The sequence below is a fragment of the Austrofundulus limnaeus genome, unplaced genomic scaffold (assembly GCF_001266775.1).
Source record: "Austrofundulus limnaeus strain Quisiro unplaced genomic scaffold, Austrofundulus_limnaeus-1.0 Scaffold237, whole genome shotgun sequence".
NCBI lineage: Eukaryota > Metazoa > Chordata > Actinopteri > Cyprinodontiformes > Rivulidae > Austrofundulus > Austrofundulus limnaeus.
This window is the reverse complement of record NW_013952639.1, coordinates 387,780-399,713: the sequence shown is the minus strand read 5'-3', so window position 1 is coordinate 399,713 and position 11,934 is coordinate 387,780. Positions and strand designations below refer to the sequence as shown.

General features: G+C 42.6%; 1 protein-coding gene across 5 annotated transcripts in view; it reads right to left on the bottom strand.

The window, feature by feature from the left end:
- Positions 1-347: 347 nt before the first annotated feature.
- Positions 348-11,934, bottom strand: part of si:dkey-174m14.3 (brain-enriched guanylate kinase-associated protein) — a 45,868-nt gene continuing 34,281 nt past the window's right edge. For all 5 annotated transcript variants that reach the window (XM_014019980.1, XM_014019984.1, XM_014019982.1 and 2 more), the window contains 4 exons: positions 11,080-11,146; positions 8,502-8,609; positions 7,144-7,224; positions 348-2,141 (listed from right to left, as the gene is read on the bottom strand). In XM_014019980.1, the coding sequence (XP_013875434.1) occupies positions 738-2,141; positions 7,144-7,224; positions 8,502-8,609; positions 11,080-11,146 (1,660 nt within the window). In that variant the 3' untranslated portion in view covers positions 348-737. The remainder of the gene's footprint in view (positions 2,142-7,143; positions 7,225-8,501; positions 8,610-11,079; positions 11,147-11,934) is intronic.

Below are 11,934 nucleotides of genomic sequence, written 5' to 3'. Positions count from 1 at the left end.
GTTTATCAGTACATTACAGAAAATAATGAACTTTATCACAATATGCTAATTTTTTTGAGAAGGACCTGTAATTTGAGTCAAATTTTCAGACTAACAAGACAAATAATCTTACACATTCTGAAAACAAGATGATTATTCTTACACAATCAGTTCTTGTTTAGTAAATCAGTCTGAAAACAAGATCAAAAAGACTTTTTGGCTGATATAAGATTTAAAAACTTGGTTAGAAGGACATTTTTTGCAGTGAACAAGAAAAAACAAAAGTACGTTTGTCATCTAAAGTATCGGTTTGTGTTTAATTTCCCACGTTTAACCGAACCTCACAAGGTTTCAGCCGGTTAAAAATAAACTGAACTGTGAATTTCCATATGGCGTCAGCAGCAGCGTTTTTATTTATACACAAGTTCCATGAATGTCAAGAAGGTCTGAACTTGTTTTGAACGAATCCCTTTCTAACGACTACATATCAAATATATCACTGAATTTTTACTATAATTTATACAGCTGTAACTTCGATACATAAACTTCTTTATTACATTTGAAGGGACGGCAGGCTCCTCCCCCTGCCCGTTCCCTTTGGACTCACTTCCACCGGACGTTTCCACTGTAAGCCGTCAGGACTCTGGAGGGGTCTGCGGTTACATCTTCAGGAAGTATCCGCTCCTCGGGACCGTTTCCAGGTTAGCAGCAGGGCGGAGCGCACCGAGGCCGTGGTTAAAGGTGACACCTGGTTGGGTTTAGTTCAGGAGAGTTCCGTAAAGCTGGGCCTTGGTCAGACTGTCCTTCCTGGAAAGCCCCAACGAGCCAAACTTCTGGTTGTAGGGCGAGGGAGGGGGTGGGGTCTGCGGCGGCTGGCCCACCTGAGCGGGCATGCTGTGCATCTCCACCACCTGGTAGTGCTGCAGCTCGGCGGCCATCTCCAGGGACCTGTGGTGGAGCGACTCGGTGGAGCTGTTGGGGCTGGGCTCCATGTAGTCGGCGCTCTGGCCCGCAGCCGCCGCGCCGCCCTCCCTGTCCTTGGAGCTCCCCGAGTGGTAGAGGCTGTGCTCGGAGCCCTGGCCGTCCTCGGCCCGGTACAGGTGGGCCTGGCTATGGGCCTGCCGCAGACCCGGGCTGCGTTCGGGGCTGGCGGCCGCCCACGCTGGGTCCACGGCGTCCGCTCCCTGGTGGCGGTAGTAGTCGGCCCCCTCCTGGAAGCTGCTGTAGAGCGGGCCGAGCCGGATCTTGGCCGGGCGGACGGAGAAGTGCTGCTCGGAGAAGCTGTACGGCGAGGCCCGGCCGGGGCTGCGGTACGAGTGGGCGCTCAGGTCCTCCACGCTGAGCTGCCGCCACCGGCTGATCAGCTCCTCCTCCTCGGGGGCCAACATGCTCCCGCGGCGGCTGTCCCCGTAGGCCACGCTCGGGGACGAGGACGGAGGCAGCGGCTCGTAGGGCTCGCTGAAACACGAGGACATGGTGCGGCTGTAGACCGGAGAGCTGCCGTTCTGGTGGTGGCTCAGCTCGCTCTGCTGGAAGGGGTGAGCGTTGGAGAAGCTCCCGGGGCTGTCCCTCTCCCAGGACGAGTCGCTCTTCCTCTCGTAGTCCCCCGCGTCCCTCCACTCCATGTAGAGGGAGTGGTGGCGGGGCGAGGACGCCGCGCTGCTGGGCGGGTTGTTGCCCTTGTCCTCGGACCCCTCGCCGCTGAAGCTGGAGTAGGAGCTGGAGGCTCCGCCCAGCGCGGCGGGGAACTTGTCGAAATGCTCCTGGGAGAAGCCGTCCCTCAGCCCCACGGAGCCCTCCTCCGGGGTGCTGTCGGTGGAGTTCTGAGGCCCGTACAGCAGCGTCCTGTAGCCGTGCACGTCCATGCTGGGCCTCCGCTCGCGGTGTCGCTCGTCGGGGCAGTACAGGGCCGTGTCGCTGCTGTACAGGTCCGATTTGTAGGCGGCGCGGAGCCCGAGGCGCTCCTCGGGGCCCAGTCGCTCCAGGATGAACGTGTGCTCCTGGGCCTGGGGGCTGGGGGAACGGGACACCTGGCTGCTGCTGCAGGCTTCGTCGGGCTTCTCCAGCACGTCGGCCATGAGGGAGGCGGAGTCGGGGTAGTCGTGGCAGAGAGGAGCCTCCTCCAGGTGCACCGTCAGGCGCTCCTGAAAGTCCGCGGGCAGCTGGAAGTGTCAGAGGAAAACGTGCCGTAAAGTTTCTGCACAGATGGAAGCAAACATGCAGCTTCATCCTGGCTCAGATTTAGTCACCAATGATTCAAATCAACACAGAGGATTTGTTCGGCAGCACTCATCGCATTGATCAATACTCATCTGTCACTCTCAGATGAAAGGAAATTGACTGAGGGGGTAAAAAAATAAAAGCCCCCTCAGTGGAGAAAAGCTTTATGGTCAGACAAGACAAAGACTGAGCTTTTTGCCAACGATGAGGAAGAATGAAGACGAGGCTTTTAAACCTGAGAACACTGTAGCTATAAGCATGGTGGTGGTAGTATCATGCTGTGGTACCGGTGAGGTGATAGACTAATGAAGGATGGCTATCTTCAAATTCCTCAATTGGACTTACAATTTCCTCATACATTTAGCTGTTTCAGTCATTCGGCTGTCAAATCAGTCAGCTTGTTCAACAAATTAACTTTTTATTATTTAAATGTTGACATTTTGTTCTGATAAAAATGTAGATCTCTTCAATTCCTTAAAAACCTTGTTTTGTTTCATTTTTAGCTTTTAGCTGCTGTTCTGCTGGTCTTAGCATGTGCTAATTTTAGCTTTTAGTTTTCCTTCCATCATCCATCTATCATCCATCCATCCATCCATCCATTCATCATCCATCCATTTATCATCCATCTATCCATCATCCATCCATCCATTCATCCATCATTCATCCATCCATCCATCCATAATCCATCCATCATCCATCCATCCATTCATCCATAATCCATCCATCCATTTATCATCCAACAATCCATCCATCCATTCATCATCCATCCATCATCAATCCATCCATCATCAATCCATCCATTCATCCATCCATAATCCATCCATCATCCATCCATCCATAATCCATCTATCATCCATCCATCATCTATCCATTCATCATCCATCCATCCATCATCCATCCATCCATCCATCCATCCATTTATCATCCATCCATCCATCGTCCATCCATTTATCATCCATCCATCCATTTATCATCCATCCATTTATCATTCATCCATCCATTTATCATCCATCCATCCATTTATCATCCATCCATCCTTTTATCATCCATCCATCCATTTATCATCCATCCATCCATTTATCATTCATCCATCCATTTATCATTCATCCATCCATCCATCCATCATCTATCCATTTATCATCCATCCATTCATCATCCATCCATCCATCATCTATCCATTTATCATCCATCCATTCATCATCCATCCATCCATCATCCATCCATCCATCATCCATCCATCCACTTATCATCCATCCATCCATTTGTCATCCATCCATCCATCCATCATCCATCCATCCACTTATCATCCATCCATCCATTCAGCATCCATCCATCCATTCATCCATCCATCTTTATTTTGCACATTTTATCTTTCATTCTGATTGTTTCAGTTTTTAACGTGTCGGTTTCACTTCCTTCAACAAATTCCAACAAAGTCATTCAGCTCTCAGAATTCAAGCTGCATCTTTTCTAAAAATGCATGTTTTTCTCTTTCCACACAATAAACCCAAAGCTGACGTGTTTTGAGCAGATGATAATATGTTACTTCCTTTTCTTTAGTTGTCGTCCTTATTTGTGGCTGTAAGTGTGTCAGTGTGCCACAGCTTTCAGAAGGAACATCAGTGATAACTTGTCTTTGGAGTGGCGGTGTTGGTGATTAAACGTGTCGTCTTCTGTGACACGAAGAACCTCAGAAGAAGATAAGAATAGACTCTGGATGTGACAATAAAAGCCTTTGTTCTAATTTGAGCGTTTCTCTGTAAGAAAGCTTCCATCATCTTCCCATAGCAACAGGCTACGTGCTAATTGTACAATATCGCTTTTTTAATGAGAGCCAGAGAAATAACGACAGATTAATTAATCTCTGTACATTTTTCTCTACATTTGTTTTGTTGAAAGTCCTGCTCAGCTTTCTGTGGGTTCAGGCACGTTTCAAACCCTCTCTGTGCTTGTTTTGCTGCAAAACAAGCGACTGAAGCACTTCAGTGGGCGCTGAAGAGCCACAGCATTTCTCCACAGCGCAGCAGCAGCAGCAGCGTTCATCAATATTGTTTCGATTAGCTTCCACCCACAGGATCGTACAGCGATTACACGAGCAGCCTCTGACCCTCTTCATGTTTGGTCAGAGAGCCGGCGTCACAGCTTTCTGCTTCACGATGGAACCTCAGCCGTGCACGCCTCTGGATGAGCTGTTTGTACGCAGGCGTGGTTTTGCTTCCATCCATACCTTCATGCGGCCGTCTCATGCGGCGAGGCATTCTTTAACCTCGTGGACGTTTGCCAGCTGTTCACTGACACGGGGGAAGGCTCAGGGCCCACGGCTGATGCAGCAGAAAGCGGAGCCAAGCTGATCTAAAGTTAGAGCTCTCATCGATACCAAACAGGCTTTCTGTTCACAACAACCCGCAGCAGAGCCGGCTCAGGTTTCAGACACACACTTCTTACAGCTGAATGGTTGCTAAAAAGTGCTAAAGTAGCCAAAACTGAGATGTTAGACCAGGGGTGTCCAAACATTTTGTCACATCGGCCAAAATCATGAAGTCAGAAGGACTTGAGGACCAATAGTTTTCCTTTACCTGCTCAACAATAAACTAAGCATTGAAAAATTTAATTAAACAAATAAAGTAGTCAGATTTATTGCTGGAAATGGATGAGTAAATTAATCTAGGTCCAGAAGTTTAAAAGTGTTTTGCAGGATTTCCCTTTATTGAAAGAAATTTTGCAATTTTCTAGGTTTCAATTGTGGAAAAAAATAACCCAGTTTAGTCAATTCTGATCAATAAAATGAGGATTTAGGTCTCTTATTTTGAAAATGCTTGCTGTATTCAGACAAATTTAACAAATTAATTTAAAGCAGATTGGAGTGCAGCAAAATCAGCTTTTCAGTAGAAGTCACTAAAGCTAAGAGTCTGGTTATTTAAAGACAAATAATCAGTGTGCATTGCCAATGCAATGCACACTATTGTGATTCGTTTCCCATCCAAGTCATCTCAACTTTGCCATGCTCCTCCTCCTGCATACTTTGTCCTAGAGCTGCCATTGTAATTTATATCTGTAAAGCCCCTGTGCCAAATGATGGCTATGCCTTTTGGTGCCTGTAAAACTTATAGTTTTTTGAAATATTAATGTTTAATAAATTATAATGGCAGTCAATGGAGCCTTGTATTGGTCCAATACTGCCCCCTGCTGCCTCTACACAATATAGTACTGCACCATAGTTTTATAATATTTAAACTCAGTAGTTCAGTGATTACAATATTAATATGATTGTATTTTGATGTTTTACTTAATACTGTCTATGTTGTCCCATTGCTCTAATATATTGCACTTAAGTGTCAATAATTGCATTGGCAAGGTAAATGTTTTCTGTATACATACAATCTAATCCCTGGTATTGTCCTCTGCCACATCTCCTATAGTCTCATGATGAGCACTGTGGGCTTTCATGTGGGAGATCAGGGTTCAAATCCAGCTACTGCAACTTGAACAAAAATCTCTTCAAAGTTCATATTGTCACTCAATTACCTTAATTACAAACACCTGCTGACGTGACAGGCACAAGCTGGTTTAGAAAACATATTTCATCCTGGTCAAAGTTCATTCTGCAAGTCCAATGCTGCAGGCAAAGCCATGCTGCAATGACAAGCTACATGGCAATGCACACTTGTTTTTACATCGTAAAAACCCATGTCTAGTTGATATTGTTACCAATGTTTGTTATTGGAAGAAGATTTTACTTTGTGATCATTTTGTCCTAATAAAAAAATAGAAACACCTGAGCCGGGGGTACAAATTAGTATAATTCTTGAACTGATGTCAGGGGCCACAAATGGCCCCCGGGCCACACTTTGGACACCACTGTGTTAGACCTAAAAGAAAAAGAACACTATAGGTAGCAAAAAGGCTGGCTAAAAGCTAATGTAGCCAAACACTAGCTAAAAGCTAAATGTGTAAATAGGTGAGCAAAAGCTAAAATGAATAAAAAAGAAACAAAAAAAGATATATACATATGTTTTAACAAACTGCACTACATGTTTGTTTAAAATTTTGCCAATAACTAGCAGCACCTTTGCTTAAAATTCAATGTTAATACAGCATTTTTAAAAAGTATTATTTTTATTATATTCTTCAAAAACAGTTTAGTTCTTTTAAAATCAGACTTTCCATTCAGGATTTAGATCATCAAAGAGTAAAAATTAGGAAATGAGTCCTGTTCATAGACAGAGCACACTAAAAATAACTCAACAAAATGTCAAAACACAGCAGTCTGTTAGCCAAATATCTCATGAACCATTTGATGGGTTTTAATGAAACTTCCAGGAAATAATCCTTAGACGTTTGCCTACAGCTGATTAATGTTAACCAAATTCAAGATGGCCGCCACAGCGAATTCATTTAGAAAACACAAAAATGGCTGTAAGTCAGTCGGTTTGTCAGAGCTAAAATTTGATTTGCTGAGAGGAATTTAAAACATGTGCCCTGAGGTCTTGAGATTTTTTTTCCAAGGTTTTATTGAAAAGGTTTGACCAAAACTTCTTCATTATTTCTCAACATAATTAATAATCTTAGTCTTTTTATTTACAGTGTATAACAGTATATTTTTCATGTCTCTGAGGTGAAGGTTGCTTGTTTTAATTCCTCCTCTGTGTCTCAGTCAGTCCTGACGTGACTTCCTGTTCCATCACTCTGCCAGGTCTCTTCTCTTATCTTTTCTGGCTCTCGCAGGACAAGATGACCCTCTGCTTACAGTCGAGGCAGCAATTTTCTCTTTTTTATTCCTGCCTATATTTCAGCTTAGCGCTGCTTCTTAAACCACTCACTCATACCACGCAGCTCAAGTATGAAAAAAAAAAAGTTTTGCATTTTTATGCATCCAAGTCAAATGTCAGCACGAAAAGCTCTGAAAGCTTCTGGTCTTAAAGCGTGCAGCGGTGCGGGGCTCACCTCAGAGAGCTGGGCTCTGTACAGAGACTTGTTGCACTGCAGCAGCTGAACAGCCAGGTTACAGTCTTTTCTGTACACATCCTGCAGAGGGACACACAACAACACAACCAGAGAGAGATGAAACTCCTCTGAGAATCACTTCTTCAGAAACACACACTGAGCTCTATTATTTATCATTTGTGTCATTTATATTCATATTTCATGTATTTATATAAGTTTGTGTAAATGTTGATTCAGCACTCACACTATTGTTAATCTATGTCGACATGGGTCCTGCCCCAGAAAAATTTGAAAGAAGTAAATGTTCCTGCATTCTTGTGTATTTTAACAGGTTGTTAAACAGACTTTTACCTACATAGCTACATAGGAAAACACTTAATGTGAGTATTCTATAGGTCAAGTGGAATAAATGTATCTGTTAAGCAATAGAAACAGAACTGGGTGTATTAATATTTTATGGTGACTGTGAGGTTCAAATGAATTAAATTTTAAACATGATGGGGAAGCTTCACTTCAAAAATGATTGCTGTGATGTCATTTTATTTAAAAATGTCAAAATATATATTTTAAAGACAAGCAACAAGCTTTTAAATTTTAAAGCCATCACCTTTTGTGTTAAAAGTTTTGTTTGCTTGTTGATGTTTACGTTTGTGAAGAAAAACTGTACTTATAAAAACCCCAAAACTTCAAATAAAGACTAAAACAAGCATCTACTGTAGTATTATCACAAACTATTAAGTTATTTACCTTTTTATATTATATTTGTTTTAATAAATGTGATTTTGGTCTGTGAGAGAAAACTGGAGTACCTGGAGAAAACCCACTCCTGCACAGGGAGAACATGTAAACACAGAACAGAAAGTTGATCTAGCAACCTTCTAGAGGCAACATGTTGCTTTACCAACTGTGCCACTGTACTGCCTAATTTTATATTTATTATATAATTATTTAAACTATTTAATTAATATTTGATTAAAAATACATCTATGAATATAACCTCATGAGAACCTCCATCTTTATTTNTATGAATATAACCTCATGAGAACCTCCATCTTTATTTGGGAACATTGGTTTTAGACTGGTCTGTTTGTCCTTATTCAGAGGTGCTACATTTTCATTTTAATTAAATTTTTTATTTTAAAAAAATAATGTTTTTACCTCTTAATTGTTTAAAAAAATCAGTGTTTGATTTTATATTTATGAGGTTCTATTCCTAAATAGGTAGGAGAATTGAAAAAGGAAAAACCTGGGTACTCAAGAGGATAAAACTATGGGGGCCACTGGGGGGGCCAGCAAGCCCCCCCTTGCTGGCGCCCCTGATTAGCCGTCCAAACGTTCAGCTCATTCAGGAGACTCACGTTGTCCTCCTGCAGCTTCTCGATGGTGAGCTTGGCCTCCATCAGGTGGTTGTTGAGGACGATGATTTCTCTGCTCAGAGCTCGTTTTTCATCATCGTGGTGCTGAGACTGAAGAAAATCAGCACAAGGCTTCGTTAGTAATTAGGAACTTCCTCTAGGGAACACGTTTGCAGCCGTGTTCGTGGTGTACTTTACATGTAGAACAGCAGCAACAGAAAGAGAGAGAGAGAAAAAGCTGTAGGTTGATTTTTTTTATGTTTTCAAGCTAAAATTATAACCACGGTTTGCTGTTTGTGGGGTTTTATTTCTGGCTCAGACTGTGCTCCCAATAAGGAAAGAGTATAAACGTCTATGCAGGCGGTCAAAAAGGAACCATTTTTGTGTTACCTGTCAAATGGCAAGAAATTTTCATGTAGGGAAAAAAAATTAAGAAAGAAAATAACACTGAGGTTGTGGTTTTCTGTAGGTTGAGAAGATTCCCTTTTCAGAGTTTGTGTTTTTCTCCCCACAGTTTCTGTCTGATTGATCATAAAACTTTAATAAACAGAATATACCAGCGCTTCAAATAGAAAAAAAAAATACGGAAACCACTTTGCAATTGAAGTGGCAGAAAGAAACTTTTGTACTTTATAGGTTATTTATGGACCGAAACGTCTGTAGTCCCTGCTAAGCACATTCTTATTTTGGGAAACGCACTTTGTGAACTCTCAGTAAGTCTTTATTTTTAAAATTTAAAGCCAAGCGTTCTTTGAAGGAATGCATGTCACCCGCATCCTTTCATACCAGAGCAGCCAGTTCAGATGTTATCAGTCAGTGGCGTCACTAGGCCTATTTTAGGGGGGCTGGAGCCCCCTAAAATATTTTAAAGCCCCCCTCAATTATTTTGGTGTAAAAAATTTTTTTACAAAAATACAATATGATGTGGTCAGAATAAATAACCATTTAATATTTCATTATTAACTAAAATATTTTATCATAAATCTGTCAGATTCCCTTTATTTTTTAGTGTAAGGTAGAAATCCTCTTTGGTGCGTTGTTATCCAATCCATTCCATTTGTTCATATATGTACAGTATGTACACACACACACACACACACACACACACACACACACACACACACACACACACACACACACACACACACACAATACAAATAATATACAAAAATTCTGAGTGTCTCCTGGGGGCTAAGCCCCCCTTGTCCTTAAGACCTAGTGACACCCCTGTTATCAGTCCATTAAATGGACGTTATTAGCGGTTATCAGTCCCATAGAATGGCTTCAGACTGTCCCGACAGTGCCCCCTAGTGGGTTACCAGTGCCATATACGTTGGAATGCAACAATCTGCTACCGCCGGAGTCCGGCCTACCTCATCGTAGCCCATGTCAGTTTCTCTAAAATTAACCTTAGTGGTTTTAAGCCTCGTATTAACCAGATTGCATAAAAAACCTTAGTGTCTTCATGCTTCATACTAACCAGCTGACAGTCTGAAACCATTCTGTGGGACTGATAACAGCTAAAAATGTCCATTTAATGGATGATAACATCTGAAACGGGTGGCCAGAGAGTATGTTATTCTACAAAACCAAATCTGTATAACTGATTGAATTAAAGCCATTTTTTGTGTTTACAGAGCTCAATTGGCTGGGGCGGCCATCTTGGATCTTTATAGGTGTTTTAATATTTCTAACATTCCCTGAAATGTGTATTATTTCCGATACAAAGCAGCTGTAAAGTGGATCTTCTCTTTAGCTGATGGTGTGCAGTTTTACCTGTTTGGAGAGGCCTGTGAGTAAAGCCTCAGACACTCGTGTTTATCTGTCTTGTAATTACATTCTCCCTAGTTGTGCAGGGGCCCAGGGGTCAGATGGGTTTGTGGCACCTCTGGAGTAAACAAGTTTTACGATTGCAGTGAGACTTACTCAGCACCCCTCTAACCTTTGAGGAGGCGCTACGTGAGGCGAATCCCTAACATCCGATCAGAGCTCTTCTCACAAAGAGAGGCAAAAAAGAAAAAAAAGAGCAGTTTCGTTTTTTTTTAAATGACCAATTTTGTTCACTCAGAACGCCGGGTGACCTTTTAGCTTCTTTTCCTTCTCCATACCTGGGTGTCTCACATTGTGTTCACAGCAATGTCGCAGTCATAACGATGATTATCTCGTGGTTTAGAAAACCAATGTGGTGAGCGTTTTTCAAACTGTCTATTCACCAGCGAAGACACCTGATGGTTACAGTGTTCTCCAGCAGACTTGGTAATTCTATCTTTCCACAAGCAAAAGCAGCATCTGACAAATTATGCGAGGTGTGCTGCTCTGAGGAACAATGGGTTAGCTATCCCTCTGCCAGTAGAAGGAGGACAGCCAATCGTAATAAGCCGTAATTAATGTCAGTGGCACAAACAGCGGGGGGATTGAGGCTCAATCTGGACCTCTGAGTGTTCTGTTCCATCTCCACAAACCGTGACTTGCTCACATGCTTCTCTTTCTTCTTTGACAAGTAGGAAACATTTGCATCACTGAGCAGAGCTGTGCAGATATACACACACACACACATGCACACACAAGTTCAGACATTTACATCTCTGTGAATCTTTTCCTCCAGATCCTGGTTGATCCTCTGTAGTGCCGAGTAGCTGCTCTGTATTCTGAACACAGGAAACAACACAATAAATGAAAACAGTGCTAACTCTCGTAGCTGGTGTGTGTGCAAACGCTAAATATACAGTCACAGCCAGAGAAGTTTCCAAACAGCTGCTTCAGCAAAGTTAGTAATGTAATGTATTAAGTAATGTGCTCCCATTTACTTCTCATGCAACTTTAAACATACACAAACGTTTGTGCAGCTGATATTTAGCTTCTGTTTTTGTTTTCCTGCAGTTTTAAAAAAGGGAATTCAAATTAATGAATGGATGGATGAATGGATGGATGGATGGATGGATGGATGGATGGATGGATGAATGGATGGATGATGGATGGATGGATGGATGGATGGATGATGGATGGATGGATGGATGGATGATGGATGGAAGATGGATGGATGGTGGATGGATGGACAATGGATGGATGATGGATGATGATGGATGGATGATGGATGGATGGATGGATGGATGATGGATGGATGATGGATGGATGATGGATGGACGGATGGATGGATGGATGATGGATGGATGGATGGATGGATGGATGGATGGATGATGGATGGATGGATGGATGGATGGATGATGGATGGATGGATGGATGGATGATGGATGGAAGATGGATGGATGATGGATGGATGGATGATGGATGGATGATGGATGGATGGATGGATGGATGATGGATGGATGGATGGATGGATGATGGATGGATGATGGATGGATGGATGGATGGATGATGGATGGATGGATGGATGGATGGATGGATGGATGGATGTTTTTACTCAAAAGAATTACAA